Source organism: Nanorana parkeri, unplaced genomic scaffold, assembly GCF_000935625.1.
Source record: "Nanorana parkeri isolate BGI_ZX_2015 unplaced genomic scaffold, ASM93562v1 scaffold555, whole genome shotgun sequence".
NCBI classification, from domain to species: domain Eukaryota; kingdom Metazoa; phylum Chordata; class Amphibia; order Anura; family Dicroglossidae; genus Nanorana; species Nanorana parkeri.
The window spans coordinates 671,811-689,169 of record NW_017306823.1 but is presented as its reverse complement, the minus strand read 5'-3'; the positions used below and the strand labels follow the sequence as shown (position 1 = coordinate 689,169).

Below are 17,359 nucleotides of genomic sequence, written 5' to 3'. Positions count from 1 at the left end.
GGGGGGGCGGCCCCTTCTTCGGAACGCAGAAGCGATCTGGCGACAGGTAAGTCGCCAGGATCGCTTCTGTTGTAAAGCCAACAGTCGGCTCTACAAGTTTAAACAGACTCCCGGCGGCAAAAGTCGACAGGAGTCTGTTTAAACAGCTCCGATGCTGGCGACGTACACTGTACGTTGTCAGTCACAAAGGGGTTAAAAGAGATTTAAGAAGATTGTTTAGGAAGATTTAAACCATGTGACTACCCTGTTTCCCTGAAAATAAGACTTAGTACTATTTTTGGGAATTGCTAAAATATAAGACCTTCCCCCGAAAATAAGACCTAGTTGTGACCATTGCCAGGGCTGGTGGTGGCATAAGGGGGAACTTGAAGAGCCGCGGGAGAGAATCAGCGGTGCCAATGAATGGAAAGGTATGGCACCCCTGATTGCCCTGATCACACTATTCTTAACTTTGCCATTTTGGATTATTTAATTTGGATTTGCATTTACTTTGGATTGTTATATATTAAAAAATAAGACCTACCACGAAAATAAGACCTAGTGTGTTTTTTTGAGCCAAAAAAAATATAAAACAGTGTCTTATTTTCGGGCAAACACGGTATGAAAGTATTATAGTTTGTCACAGCTGCTGTATCGATCACTTTTGTTGGATAGCTAATGTAGAGCAAGAATGTTCAGGAGAGGAAGGTCCCTATGCCACACCCCATATATAACACATAGCGAAAAAACTCCAAACTACAGTTAAAGGGGGAACAAAGGAAAGGGGCTTTTTTTAGGCAGAAAGACCTTCAATTTAATATAAAACAACTTTATTTAACAACGATAAAATCCTTGATAAGGCCTATCGATAAGACTCATTGTGGCCTATATAAAGTCCATCCTTTGATAAATCCTATGACGTGTTTAGGAATTTCAACAGTGTTAGCCATTTCATTGTTGCTATTCACAAGAACTGTGTGACCTGCAAGGCCACAATGGGCCTTATCAAGAATTGTATTTTTTAAAAAATCTTTTTAACGTTGTTCAACAGTTGTGTTATTTTAAATTGAAGGTCTTTCTGCCTAAAAATAAACTCCTTTTCTTTTGTTCCCCCTTTAACTGTAGGTTGAGGGTTTTCACTATTTGTTGGATAGCTAAGCCTGCATGTATATTCAAAAACAAAAATAAATAAAGGCATGAAATAAAAACATTCATATCTTGACTACAATTATTACATGTATTAACCCCTTACAGTTTTTAGGATCTAATATTTGCTTGGTCATTTTCCCTATAACATTTTAATACATAGTATAACAAGCACTTACCAACAATACTTGTTTCATCAAGTCTCTCCATGTTTTGTCCACAGTTGAGAATCGTCTGCCCTCTTCAGGCATTTGAGCCATAATGTCAGGAGAACTAAATATAGGCTCTAAGTATAACCATGTAGCCTGCACTTTTAGCCACTCATCTAGGATTTCTTGCAGTAACAGCAATTTACCTTCCCATTCTCTATAAAGAAAGTACAGATGTTGGAGCTTCAAACAAACATTATACAAAGTAGTTGTTTTTTAAAAGAACTCCCTAGGAATTTTGTTTAACCCATGCAGTGGGGCTACCCCTGCACTGCAAGGGTTAAGTGTTAGTTTGTTTCTAGTTTTTAAAAAACAAAGTTATACTCACCCAAAGCTCTAAACCGCCTTCATCTTAGACCGGTCCTTCCAACATCTCTGCCCCTCCTCTGTAGTAGTCTAAGGTCCTATAAATCTTAAACATATTTACACTGCGTATAGACGTGAGGACGTTGAGGAAGATTACAATGCCGCAAGGAGGGGGAGACAGGCTGGAGGGCGCATCATGACAGCTGGCCGGCTCAGAGCTTCGGGTGAGTATATATTTTATTATTAATGAGCACTTAAGCCTTGCGATTCCTGGAGTTCTTCTTTAAATCTCATTTTCACAGACAATAAACAACAAAAAGGTGACAGTTGAGCATAACCAGCTAGGAGGAAAATTGTATAGATATGCAACATTTTATTATTAAAACTAGTCTTCTCTCCTATACTCTTGAATTTTGGAAGCCCCCACATTGTCATACATACTAGTGATCTTCTTCTTACTCCCTTGGTCTTACTGTATTCTGGCCTTTAAAATTAAAGCACGAAAAATTAAAGTACGAAATATACCTGCTGATCTTGCCAAAAATGCATTGTCTTTGTCATTTCCTGGGAGCTGTACTAGAAGTTATCTTCTGTCTGTAAACTCCCAGTCTCCCCATCCCCATGTGACTGAGATAAACAAAGGCAGACCTGTTAGAAATACAGCCTGAGTAGCAACCATGGCTTCCTCAACAGATACAGTGTAGGAGTGAGCATAGGGACAGGAAGTGGGCTACTCACAGAATGACCATGTGAAAATAAAGGGGAAAAAGCCTAAGAAAAAAAACAATGCAGCCACCTCATCTAAGGACTGATAAGCTGCAATATATTGCATTTGTGTTATTGGGTTTAGATAAGTTTTTAGGACCACCTTCTAATGGAGGCCTTTAAAATAACTGGATAATGCATGCGTCCTGCATCTTTTTATACCAGTGTCCAACTCTGGAGTACAGAAAATGCATTTGCTGTACCCATTATCTTTACTACAGCCTTACTGTTTTGGCTCTTATGTGCACATAAAATCTGCCTAGCACCAACAGGAGGATTTAGACACTGACAAACAAACAGCAATAAAACAGGCATGCTGGGAGTGGGAGAGATCATTCCAGCCTGGTTACTGTTTTTTGTTTGCTAGTGTTCAAATTCTCCAGTAGGCAGTAGTATAACCCGCCATTCTAAGACTTACTACAATTCTGTGTCCTTCAATAAACGCTAAATAAATACAATTTCCAACCTCTAAACATTATTAGCCAACTTGCCTACCTGAGCATCTATTAATTCCTAAATGTGCACTGTCTAGATAAATGCTTAATACGAACACTATAGCTTATTTACCAATAGAAAGGCTTTAAAAGACTCTTAAAATGTGGTATGCATATGTACTGTAAATCTATATATGCTTTTACTGTATCCCATAACTTTGAGAATAAACCATTTAAGTAAATACATTTTAGGATTTAATAATCTAATGCAGCAGTGCCCAAACTATGGTCCGTAAAGGCAGGTTACTGCATGCTGGGTGTCATAGACCGACCCCTGCAATGAGAAAGCCCTGCATGCAGGGCTTTAATATTCTAATGCAGCAGTCCCTGCAGGTTGCAGTGTACAGGCCACTGCAATGAGAAGGCACTGCTGCAGGGCTGTCTCATTGCAAAATGTAAGCAGAGCATTCCAGCATCTGGCAATGTAACAGGCACCATAAGGCAGCGTGATCCTCTTTCCAATGGTGACTGTATAGTCTCAGCTGTGATGTCATCGAGAGGAGTAGCATAGGGCATGGAAACTACACACAGAAAAACCAATGCTGGGGGGATATTTCCCACTGACACAGCGGCACTATTCCTCTAACTGACCACTGACGCAGGGCAATTAATTATTGACCATTAACACAGGGGCATTTTTTTTTACTTTTACAGGCACAGGGACATTTTTTTTACTCCTACTGAGCACTGTCCTATGGGCAATTTATTACTTCCTTACTTACTTACTTACTACCACAAGTGCAGGGGTATTTTTGACCACTGCAATAGGGACATTTTACTTCCACATAGGGAATTTATTACTTCCACAAGTGCAGAGGCATTTTTTACTCCCACTTAAGTAGGGCCTTTTTTAGACCACTGATGTAGGGGCATTTTTGTTCTACTGACCACTGACGCAGGCGCATTTTTTACATGCACGGGTCCAGTAGTATTTTTTTACTCTCAATGACTACCAACGTAGTGGCCTTTTGAACTCCCACCAACCACGAATGTAAGAGCATTTTGGTCCCACTGGCCTCTGATGCCAGGATGTTTTTGTACTCCAGTCCATCCCCCAAACAGTGTGTGATGGACAGTGAACTAGCCCTTCATTTAAAACATGTGGGGACCTCTGTTCTAAGGGATAACTTGGAAGTGATTTTTAAACTTGTGATGTTACTATTCGTCCATTCTCCCTTTATAATCACTGCATATAATACTGGGCTGCCAACTTCTGCTAATGGCTGATCAACAATGGATGTTGTTTATTTCTCAGTGTATTCAATAATCATACAAGCTTTGTAGTCCTGTGCAACTTTCCAATTCTGAAATTGAGAGAAGGCAACAAGTAGACATTGCAGTTTATGATTAACAAAAAAGTAATATGATCAGTATCAGTCTAGTCTCTTGAATGTGCAGAATGATAGCCACATACTATGTCAAATAAAGCATTTACCTGATTTCATTTTCAAATGCTTTCATAAACGGAGATCCTCTCATGGTTTGTGTTTTAACAACATGGTCATCGAGCAGCATCTGAATATCATCAACAGATGACAGAATATATGTTCCTGTTTCCCGATACTGAAGTAGGATAAATTCCATCTTATCCCACTCTGAAATCATTTTCTCCATTGCTTTTTCAAGCGAATGCTCCTTGCTTGCAGACTCACTGATACCTTCAAATTTGTCCAGAAAAGGCTGAAGTTTCATATCTTTGAACTTGGTAACATTTGTGTCATCTTGTGGTTTAATTGGATATCCGACAATAGCTGACATGGCCTCCCAGTGCCTGTCCCGTAGTCCAGGATTACAAACAATCTGAATAAGTGGTATCATTTCTTTGAATTGTTCTACTTTCTCTTTGGTTTCGGAAGTTAGAGACTGGGCATGTGGAGAATTTGTAAATGTCCTTTCCAGTTTGTATAAGGCTCTCCAGTAGTTTCCTACATCTTGTTCTACAAGATCAGGATTTACTGTAGCATATGGTGCTTCCATCCAATTTTTGCACTTTGTGTTAAATTCGACTATAATCTCATACAGACGAAGATAGGGACTAAGAGAGTCCTGAATTTTTTTCCTCTGCGGGTACTGTGAAGTTGCCCACCCAAATGCTTCTTCCTCTGCATTAAATTGATCAATCTGAAATATTATTTATCAAAACAAAAATTATATTTATACATAATTGATACCATTTCTACAACAATTTACTGTAAATTATAAATTGCACATTAACATTTTTTTCTACTCTTTTTTTTTATCAGCAAAGTGTTGAAAGAGTTATAAAGCCCTTTACTGCCAGCACGAATGTTGAGCCTATGCTTTCAAACACCCAGAGAGTTGTAAGGATACAAAGAATCTAAAGTACAAAGAGGCAAAGTGGAAAAAAGACAAACAATGCATTTTCAAATTTGCAATAAAAACCTTGAAAATAGCAAAAAACGGAGTTGTCCATAGTGCCCATTCATATTTTATTTTATTTTATTTGGTCACTAGGAAAACAACCCAGCTTCTGTGTCACTTATTTTCCTCTAGTTTTTCTACACAGACCCATCATATATTAAATTGAAAGTATTTATGTAATACAAACCTTTTCTACTGCTTGATCCAGTTTTGAATTTAGAGCTTGTGCCTTTTTCAGGTATTTGCTTACTTCATGAATATCACCATATGATTCAAATTCTTCCACTTGTTTTCCATAGTTTTCTAGCTCTTCAACAAACTTCTCACAGCGCAGCTGCTCATCAGTTAACAAAATATTGGAAAGTTAAGGGTTGCATATTTATATGTTATAAATGTGACTTTAAATTATAATAATAATATATTGGAATATACAGTGTATGTAATTCATCGCCAAATTAAAATCATGTGGAATAAAGGAATCTTTCAGCCTCAAATCAATGTACTTTTTGAAAAAACAGGGATCCAAGAGGATCTGATGATTTATTTTGCTTTATTTCTTTGTGGATGCATTTTGGTGTTGAGCCTTCCTACTGTAATGTCCTAGGAACAACCCCCTTGAATGCCACAAGGTAACTATAATACAAAAAGGACCTAGATTGCTAACTACAAACAATAAGCCATTATCTGAGGTGTAAAAGTCACAATTTAAACTCGGTACCACCAACACTGGGGACTTTTCTATGTCCCTTTCTAGTGGTCTAAATAATTTTTTTTAATTTTGTAAAGTTTACCAATCTTCTTATACTTAAAGAACTGCATCTGTTTTAGGAATCAATATTGTAATGCTTCTAGCACACTTTTTTGCCATGGTCTGCATAACTTAAATCTCAAATTAACAAAATGGCAGCTGCCTACATCATCATTAACTGACCATCCAGGCTCCTGTGGAGGAACAAGTACACAGTAAATACTATCCTGTTCTTTAGCATGTATTCCAGCATTCAGTGCACCTGAGGAAATTCAGTCGCACCTTCTTGCCTTCTGTTAGTCCATCTCACACGTTTGCCGATTGTTCAACATGTTGACATTTCCAGACAGACATATTCAGAAATGCTGGGATCACAAAGTTTATTCAAAAGATCAGATGTAATGAAGATTTCAAGTAAACTCACTGGCTCTGGCAAGGCAGCTCTCAAACAAAAATGTCTTTCTCAATGGGTAACCAGAAACTCAAAGTATATTTATATAAATCTCTCCTTTATGTTGCAAATGTGCACTGTTGCCAACTGCAGCAGAACATAGTGCATGTTTGCAGTATTTTTACTCTTTTATTTTTACTTTTTTTGTTGGCACCCATTTATACCTATGAAAACATTTAGCAGCATTCTCATGCTCTCCATACTACCATAACATCACTGAGTGGAAGAACAGCAAACCACCCTTTAGCATTACACACGGGGGCGAAGCTGACAATACCCAGTAAGCATGCTAGATTTTGGTAATGTTTGAGTTTCAACCAATAGGCTCCCTCTTTGTTTGTCCTGCCCACCTGTTAGCTGATTGGTTAGCTGTGTTTCCTCAGGTGCATTGAATGCTGCAATTTGTAGAGCACATGAAAGTACTTCCTGTTTACTTGTTCTTCCACAGAAGCCTGGATAGTCAGTTAGTGATGATGTAAGCGGCAACCATTGTGATTGATTTTAGCAACAAAGTTAAGCAGACCACGGAAAATTCTTAGTTTATATGAAGAAAGGGTGTAACATTTAAATTGCTCATTGAATAAGTGTGCTGGACTCATTACAATATTGATTGTCAAAAAAAAGTGATGTTGTAATTTAAAAGCATACTAAAGGCTCAAACAGCTACCAACAGAAGGGTAAGATAAATGCTGCTGTATTCTATACAGAATGCAATCTACATGCAAGTACAAAGCTGGCTCAAAAAGCAAAGCAGCAGTTGACCTCAAAGACAGAGTAGCATTGCACCTCCCTGCGCTCTCTGCTCTATACCTACTGCAATGGAAGAGCAGATGATAAAAATTCAGCATCTGAGCCCCTTACCTACTATGTGTCTGTTCTTACCCCCTTGGATATATCAGAATAGTTCACATAGAGCCAAAACAGGAAAAGTACTATAACATGGAAGCTGAGAATATGTTTTCTAACCTTCAGTCCATCTTGATACTGTTTGGACTTTTCATCTATTATCTTTTTGTGCTCCTCAAATATTTCTCCCATACGGTCATGCCACTGAAAAGTGTTGTTGTTTAGACGAATATCTGCAGGGGACAGAGAGACGTAATCGACGAGGAAAGTCAGGCGGTTTTTGGATTCTACAAGCTTCTGTTCCAAATCCAGCATATCTTGAGATTCAACTTTCTTAATATATTCCTGTTTAGAAAAATGCATGAATTAATGAATTGCAATTGAACCTCTGCACAATGTATTCACACATGAACATTGTAGAATTTACTTTGTAAACCTGAATATGCTAAAGTCATGTCATGTAATCTTGAATTTTCCAAGACTGGATAAAATTTCCAAATATGTTACCCATTAACTCGTGACACTGCCTTCATTCCTTGTGATGTACCTTTGTTTTGTGTCATGATCTGCAAGCCTTGAATACTTCACCTAAAATGTACCTCTTTCTTATAGAATGACAAAGACATTATAAATGTCACTTCCTCGTATCTACTAAATGTGAATATTTGTAGTTTATGTGCTTTACAAAGGACTTTTTGGCATTTTATATGTACATTTTAACTTGCACCACAAGAAAACTTTAATCAGGGTAACTGCTGCCAAAACTGGAGAAAAGAAAATGAGAACAAAAGTGGAGTTGACCATAGCAGCCTATCAGAATTCTTGTTTAATTTTTTGCATAAACTGAAAGGTGATTGGTTCTTATCAGCAACAACTCCACTTTTGCTCCAAATTGTATTCTCTACAGTTTTTGCACGACACCCTGAAACCAAGATAATGCTTTCAGACTGGACCTTCTTGGAGAAGGTATGTGACCAGGATCTCATCATGCTTCCTACCTTGTTCTGCCTTCTTACTCTTCCTATAGAATATAGGAAGATAAGTACAGTAATGAACTGATGTACAACCTACTCCAAAGCATACTTTCCTTTCCCATGTACAACAAGATAGCTATGGCTGCTTTGCTGTGGATAGCAGCTAAGTGAGCAGTAAGAGAGGTTTTTCCTTGAAAGCTTGAAAAGATAGAATGTTCCTAGCGTATTTTTTTTTATTTATCCTCAGAATATTTGTTCACATAAACATATAAACAAATGCATAGGAAGTGGAGACTAGGGCAGAGATGGAGGACAAATTAATATGTTTATGGTATACATAGGGGAAAATGCCTTTCATCATATTTTAATATCATCATTTAATATGTTAAATCTGTATTCATAATGATTTATTGATTGTTTAATTTTAATACTGATACCTTTAACTCCATTAGTTCCTGAGTATTTGGAGGAGTACTCAAAGCTTTTTCAGCAATCTTCTCAAATTCATTACACAACCTGGCAAAATATGTTACAAACATTTATTTCTGAATTTATGATTGTAAACAGAAAAAAGATAAGATAATAAAAATAAACAAGGATGTTTAGTTGCTAGTATATTGCCCAGGTAAGACTAATAAACAAATTAAGTGCATTATGTGACAGTAGTAGAGACACAAAGTTGCAAACAAATGACATTTTCTACTTAAAGCTGATCGGTAGCCAACCCAGTAAAGTTATATTGGTATCCTACTAGATTGTAATCTCTCATGAGCAGGGCCCTCCTAACCCCATTGTACTGAAATTGTATTGTAACTGTACTGTCTGACAGGTTATTTTGGAAGAGATAAACCATATATTTTATGCCTCTGAATCTAAACTCTTTAAAGCTGGCCATACACTGTAATATTTTCTTTGTTTAACCTGCAGGCTGAACAAGGAAGATATTACAGATTCCACCATCCACGCTTACGAGCATTGATCAAGGAATCTCCTGCTGTCTTCATTGTATTCCGAGTACTCGAACAGAGCTGACAGCTCAATGGCTGGCTGCTCTGTTCGTTCAAAGATTTTCTGACCGGCTCCTTCGATCAGCTGATCAAGGGATGCCGACCGAAAGGGTGTCGACAACGGCACTCACTGTGCACATTTCGCCCTGTTTATCAAGAACTGGCCGAAATTCACACAGTGTATGACCACCTTTATATTGCAATTTTGTCTGAAGGCATTGGGTAGGAGATTTAAGAGGTGGTGGAAACAGAGCATCATTGTCTAATTTGGAGGAAAACAGATTTCCAAGAGACTGTGGTCAAGAGAATGCACAGTGTTCTTTTACATATTTTCTTTATTAGTTTTGTTTAGGACTAAACAATAAATACAGTTTTCATGTATGCAAGGTAAATGAAATATTGCATGTGACTACGTATTTCATATTTACATTTCCAGCCAGCAGGTGGAGATTTAGGCCACTTTTCACATTTTTACCTGTATATTCTTAGCTGCTTTGTTAAACAAAATCTGTCGTTTATAGAACTAGCTGGCTGCATATGAAAATACAAAATATTTGTATGCAATATTTTATATTTACCCAATTAAAAAAGGAAAACTATTTATACAACTATTTTTAACTTGGGGCTACCTGACCTCTGGGGCTACTCGAATGCTTAATTTCTAGAAGAACTCCAATATGTATTTCAACCTTTTGCAGATAAACTACAGAGCATGGTGGAACAATTCATAATACCAAGACAGAACCCCAGATTGTACCTCCTAACCTATTTTACTGAGGATCAACCAACTTCTCAGGCCTATCAGACTATAATAGCTTTGGCCATTGTATGGCTAACCATATTCAAAGCACCAATATCCAACATTGACACTAATAAAATCGCTTTACATATTGTAATGTTGGGGAGCTCACAGATCACTCGCACAGCTTTTCCATTAACGAAAAGTCTTTATTTCTCTTTCAAAAGGCAGACAGTAAAGGAAGTCCAACATAAATAGCTTGTCTCCAGCATATAACATATATGGGCTCACCAATCCTCGAGGTGTCACACACACTCACAGTGTCCCAGTCCTGTAACAGTTTTAATAGCTTCTCTTGCAGCACTGCTGCTCCGGCCTCAATCCCCAGGGCCCCTGTCTGTCACCTCCAGACAACCCCAGTAACGTGCTAACCCGCACAATAGGTATCACGAACGCGCTGCACTGGCCCCCACTCTGACTCCTGGGTGGAGTTCTCCTGACTCACAGGTGGGGCCCTGAACATGAGCCAGCATTCTTCTCATAAGGGCTGTGCCCAGGTGCATAATCTTTCAGTGCTGGTTACCCCTAAAGCCTGGACCCAGGAATGGAAATGTCATCCCTCCCAATGCTCTTTGAAATCTCCCAGTTCCAGGAACCCATGCCAAATCCCGAAAACCTGGGAAGAACTGCAAAGCCAGCTCTTTCCCAGTAAACGTTTGCACTTTCTGGAACTGCTCAGCCCCCCTGGCTGAGAGACCTGGGTGACTATATTGCCAAAAGACACCCTGGCATTGCCACAATATATAAATATTTGAACACCTGATGTATTTCCACTTTTGCAGACACAGTACAATATAAAAAACCCCTCTATATGTTTGTTATGTGTTTCTATCCACACAGCATACTGGAAAATAAATTTTAAGAAATATTTATTTTAGATGTTTTTGTGTAGCTGGCCTTTGAAGCTTCTCTGTACAATTTCTAAGTGACAAGAAATTAGTTGTCCCCAGAGAAAGAGCAGGGGCACGCTGAGCTTCCTCTCATTAGCATCCAATGCTTCTAGATCTTTAACCCTTTGTTAGGACAGACAGTATTCAAATCTAGTTAACAACTGGTAATGAGATCTGTCAGCACAGTACAACCAGGCTTAATCAGGTTAAAAAATAACTTCCCACCCCCCTTGCATTCCAGAGGAAAACTCAGTTTTAAAAAAAGCATTTATTTCAGGAAAGAGCAAATAATATGTAAGAAGCAATTTTTAAATATTTGTTTTTAAGTTATGCTACGTGAATGAGAACTCATAACAAATATAAAATAGCTGTTCTCACAATTTAGCTGCAAAAGTGTAAATACAATTAAAAACAAATTATAGACACTCACATTGTGTCAACCACTTAGAAATCTAACCCCAACAAATATTTAAAGGATAATCACACTTTAAAACAAAGTGCACTTATCCCTTTTGCTCCTTTGCCCTGACCTACTGTAACCCACACTGCCCCTCCACAGATACATACTTGAGAAAAATATATATCAAAGCGCTAAAGGTATAACTAATATGAAACTTAGTACGATCAAGTGATATAGTGAAATTAGGGTTTAAGCGGTCTAGCCCTAAACCAAGTGATATGTCTTACAAAGGATCATAAAAGAAAAAATAAGAAAAAATACAATTAATAGTTCAATTGTGCTGTGGAAAAACAAAAAATTATTGGGACAATAAAAAATTTCAACCACTGTGTAAAGACCTCAAATATATAACAATATATAAACGATCCGGGCAAAAAATATATATTAAAAAATTGGGATAAAATGTTCAACGAAAAATAAACGTAAAAAACGTGTACAAAGGATGGTGATATATATTTCGTAGCAGTGGTCCGACAGCCCCTCTTGGGTGGGTACTCACCAAATGGAGTTGGATCGAAGGCTTTTAGTTAGTGACACTTGAGCCTGCAATCGTGCTTTCAAACTTGGACCCAGTTGTTTTTACTCTCAGTCCCTGCAAGGTGAGTGTTTGGTTTTTCTCCCTTGTAGCGCTGGCTGTATCCCAGAAGTGAAGCTGGATCGTCTCAGGCGCAGTGTCAACGAAACTCCTTGCCATGGTCCCGCAGTATTTCGTTGAACATTTTATCCCAATTTTTTAATATATATTTTTTGCACGGATCGTTTATATATTGTTATATATTCGAGGTCTTTACACAGTGGTTGACATTTTTTATTGTCCCAATCATTTTTTGTTTTTCCACAGCACAATTGAACTATTAATTTTATTTTTTCTTATTTTTTCTTTTATGATCCTATGTAAGACATATCACTTGGTTTAGGGCTAGACCGCTTAAACCCTAATTTCACTATATCACTTGATCGTACTAAGTTTCATATTAGTTATACCTTTAGCGCTTTGATATATATTTTTCTCAACTGTTGATAGGATTCTTCTATCCTCTTTTTAGAGCTGCTTTAGGTCTTAATTTATTATACATTTCCACTTTAGTCTCCTTTCCAGAAGCGCGGATTATCTATTTCTCACAGATACATACTTACCTCAATCAGCCACGGCCTCCGGTGTTTGATTGCATCCAGTGCTACAAGTCTCACCCTCCAAGCCACGTCTGTGTATTACAGCCTTGTACAAACATACATTTCTATGGGTCTGTGTCCCGAAACTGAAGACTTGTACCGATTGAGTCAATTAGCTAACACTGTACAGTAGAATACCCAACACTGTGCCAATACTATGTAAATACTCTAAAGGAAACTTCTCCAAGTGTTGAAAAGAATATGATTAAGTGGGGCACCTCACACACTATATTTGGTCCTGCCCCATTCACAAGGGAGCTCATGCTGTATTTTGGCCATTAGGATAAAACGGGCACACCTAAGATTCCTGCTGCAAGAATCTATAGCTTCTTGCCTCAGGAATCCCAAAATGCAGCATGTGAATGCAGCCTTAGAAGCTTGGTAGCTCATTTTGATAGCAGCTTAACTTACAATTACCAGCAACTGAAAAGATGAACAGGCGCCCAATTTATCTTAACAGAGTAGATATCCAGTTTACGTATAAGAAAATTATTGCCCAAAAAGATAACAACCTTAGGCAATCCTTCCTCCAATGAGATGCTTGGTGTAACCCTAATCTGCTACCGTAAATACAGATATACAGTAGTATGCTGAAAGCACCCATATTTATGTACCCTAAATTACCCTGAGAGGAAACCAGCTATAAAAGGCTCTGTTAAACTTGTTTTATGTTGTATTATGATTATTATTACAAAGATATTGTAAATGTTTTCACTGTTTATATGTCATCGAACAATTCCACTCTTTTCAAATGTCATTCTTATGACAAAATATTGTATTAATAAAAAATGCTGCTTTCCCATAGTATTACCATTGCAGAAATATTGTATGATGATGAAAATGCCAATAAAGTACAAATAAAATGTGTTAAAATGGGCTGAAAATCTCGGCTTATACTCGAGTATATACGGTAGTCCTAATTTTCATTAAAAAATAAATACATTTAAACCTACATAGAGAAATCATTACTAGGATATTACACAGCAAAATATGTTTAGAACTAAATAAAACCAAACTGTACAGCAGAAAGATATTTAAAAAAATAAGCCCTGCCAAACTAAAATGCAGCCAAGAACTCACCTTCTATTAGCCTCCTGGTGTTCTGTAAACATTTTCTCCATCAGTTTTCCACAAATAGCCTCTGAACGTTTAGTCAGAGCTCTGATTAATTCATCACAGTGGAGTTCAAACATCCCTAAGCGAAATATCTGAGAAAAAAGAGAAAGCATGTTTTCATGTATCTTTACACATGAACACACGTTTATTTACCAAATACATAGACATACGTTCTTAGTTTTTATTAGATTTTTTAAGACTTTCTCAATATATATATGCTAGAAAGAAAACTATGGTCTATTTAAAATGACCCTGTCAGCACAGGGTCACAGGTATAGAATTACCGTTAAAAGAAAAGTCACTATACTTTTTAAGATTTAATAATTTCTAATAATGCAGAGTTAATTGAGGATATTGCAATTGGGGAGACACTGGGTAGTAGTGATCACTATGTGATTACTTTCAATATTGGGAACAGGAAAGGAAAGTGGGTCGGTCGGACAAAATCCGTAAACTTCAGAAGGGCTAACTTTGATGAGCTGCGCCAGCTAGTGAGTGACATCAATTGGGAAAACGTATTTCACAAACTGAGCATTGACCAGAAGTGGGATTGTTTGAAGAACACATTATACAGTATAATGCTATTGCCAAGTGTATACCATTGAGTAATAAAATTAAAGATCAAAAACTAAGCCTATATGGATAAATAGAACAGTGAAGCAACACATCAAGAGACAAGGACAAGAGAGTGGCATTTAGAAAATATAAGATGGAGGGGACGGCATTGGCGTTCCATAACTACAAAGAATGTATTAAAAGATGTAAAAAAGTAATTTGGGCAGCTAAAATAGAGTGCGAAAAGCAAATAGCCACAGTTAGTAAAAGGAACGCAAACAAATTCTACCAATACATAAACAGTAAAAAGGTAAGAAAGGATCAGATAGGCCCAATAATGGACGAAAACGGGAAGTTAGTCACAAACAACAGGGAGAGGGCCGAGGCGTTGAATACTTTTTTCTCCTCAGTATACACTCAGGAAAAAGACGGGTTTAATGTGCATAAGAAAACACATAGTTCAACACAAAATATACCTCAGTGGTTGACAGAAACCGGGGTTCAACATAGACTTAAACTACTTAATGCAAATAAAGCAGTGGGACCGGATAACCTGCACCCCAAGGTACTTAAAGAACTCAGCCAGGTTATAACGAGACCATTATTCCTCATTTTTAAGGACTCCTTAATGACTGGTAGAGTACCAAGTGACTAGCGGAAGGCTACGGTAGTACCAATATTCAAAAAGGGTCAAGATGCCAACCTGGAAACTACAGGCCAGTTAGTCTTACATTGATAGTTTGCAAACTATTAGAGTGAATGATTAAGGATTACTAAGTAGAGTTTGTTAAGGATAATGGCATAGTAAATGATAACCAGCATGGATTTAGGAAGGACCGTTCCTGCCAGACCAACCTGCTAACTTTTTACGAAGGGGTAAGTAGAGATCTGGATGGAGGGAGGCCGGTGGATGCAGTATATCTGCATTTTTCAAAAGCTTTTGACACGGTACCACATAAACGCTTACTACACAAGCTGAGATCCATGGGCATAGATGGAATGGTGTGTACATGGATAGAGAACTGGCTACAGGAATGTGTACAGAGAGTATCAATAAATGGCACCTTTTCAGACTGGTCTAGGCTCATGAGCAGTGTGCCTCAGGGTTCTGTGCTGGGCCCCATCCTAGCCAACATGTTTATTAACGATATTGGGGAGGATGTTAATAGCCATGTTTCAGTGTTTGCTGATGATACCAAAATCGGGAGGATAGAAACGGACTTAGACATTATAACATTACAGGAAGACCTAGATAAAATAGGGGAGTGGGCAACTATATGGCAGATGAGGTTTAATGTCGATAAATGCAAAGAAATGCACTTTGGTGTTAGAAATAAGCAAATGGGCTATACAATTATGGGTATGCCACTAGGGAAGTCAGAAATGGAAAAGGATTTGGGGGTCATTGTAGACCACAGATTGAATAATAGCTTGCAGTGCCAGGCTGCTGTAAACAAAGCAAGTAGAGTCCTGCCCTGTATTAAGAAGGGGATGTATTACAAAGGCAAGTCTTTAATTTGGCTACTGACAGAGCACTGGTTCCGCCTCATCTGGAGTATGCGGTCAAGTTTTGGTCACCAGGCCACAGAAAGTATGTCCTTGAGCTGGAAAAAGTCCAGCGGAGGGCAACCAAACTCATTCTGGGGATGGAGGACCAGAGCTATGAGACAAGGCTAATAAATTTAAATATGTTCAATTGGAAGTAAGGAGATTAAGGGGGGACATGATTTTCATGTACAAAATGTTCAATGGTGATAGCAACATTAGCAACAAACTCTTTACGGTTAACTACACAACAAAGACTAGAGGCCACCATCTAAAATTGGTGGAGAAAAAATTTCAACACAAGGGGCGAAGGGGGTTCTTCTCAGTTAGAGCGGTTAGGGTCTGGAACTCGCCGCCACATGCAGTGATTTCAGCTAAGAGTGTGGAATCGTTCAAGAAGCTTTTGGACGATTTCCTTAGGGGCCGTAATATACAGGGGTACAGGTACTCTTAAGAACAAGATCACACAGGGACCCATACACACGCACACACCAGCAGAACCATATACTGTACATACATGCAATAGGTTGGACTTGATGGACTTATGTCTTTATTCAACCTCAAATACTATGTAACTATGTACTTTCCTTTCCTGTAACCCATTTGTTGAAACCCCACCTCTCAGGGCATGCAACTACTACATAAAGCTATGTAGGACTGCTCACTACAGGATATACAAGCCAGCAAGAGGAACCACAGCACGTGTTGGGGGGGAAACAGGTATTTCACCAATTTGACTAGACACATATCTGCAGCAGCTAGTGAGCAGCACAGAGATGGTATTTCAACAAACATGCTGCCAAAAAGATAAAAATAGTGGGGGTAATTTATGAACGTATTTGCGACAAAATTTTTAGGTGCCAGGACCAAAATGTCATGCTAACTAACCGCAGAGTTTTATTTCTGTTATGTATCTTTATGTATTTTTTAAGTGCCGAACAATCATGTAACCACTGATTGCTCAGCTCACTGTCTCCTCCCTGCAGAGAGGAGTGACTGTCATTCACTGCACCCCCAAAGATTCTCCCCTCCCCTCTCTGTTCCTCCAACACTTACTGGAGGAATAGACACCGCTCTGACTTTAGGGATTAATCAGGCTGACAATATTGTCAGGATCCTTCCTAGCTGCAGCATGGCTCTGCGCTGTCAGCATAGGAGCGACATGTATAACCCTTTGTTTGAAAGTATGAATAAGTGAATGTTTAACAGGGGGACAACCCAAGGAAAGCAAGGAAAGTACCTTCCAAGAAGTAAATTTACGAGATTTTAACATGGTTGGGATTACAGAATCTAAAATGCCTCTGTTACTCAGAACCTGGGTTTCAACAGCCTGCCTGCCTGCACCTGAGAAGCAGAGAGGAAGATTAGTCCTTGAGGTAATAGATCTAGGTAAACTGGTAGAGGTTATGAGCAATGGCTAACATACGAATGAGGTTGGCGTACCATATTCTTTCAGGCCAGGCTGGAGCTATGAGACGATTGGCATGCCCTCAAGCCTTTGAAGTAAATAAGGT

At 38.3% G+C, this 17,359-nt stretch overlaps 1 protein-coding gene across 1 annotated transcript in view; it reads right to left on the bottom strand.

The window, feature by feature from the left end:
• DNAH7 (dynein axonemal heavy chain 7) overlaps positions 1 to 17,359 on the bottom strand; it is a 273,490-nt gene that overhangs the window by 199,438 nt on the left and 56,693 nt on the right. Inside the window, exons 13-18 of the mRNA XM_018562004.1 lie at positions 13,710 to 13,837; positions 8,738 to 8,816; positions 7,447 to 7,671; positions 5,469 to 5,615; positions 4,335 to 5,020; positions 1,305 to 1,491 (exon numbers count right to left, since the gene is read on the bottom strand). Of these exons, the coding sequence (XP_018417506.1) occupies positions 1,305 to 1,491; positions 4,335 to 5,020; positions 5,469 to 5,615; positions 7,447 to 7,671; positions 8,738 to 8,816; positions 13,710 to 13,837 (1,452 nt within the window). The remainder of the gene's footprint in view (positions 1 to 1,304; positions 1,492 to 4,334; positions 5,021 to 5,468; positions 5,616 to 7,446; positions 7,672 to 8,737; positions 8,817 to 13,709; positions 13,838 to 17,359) is intronic.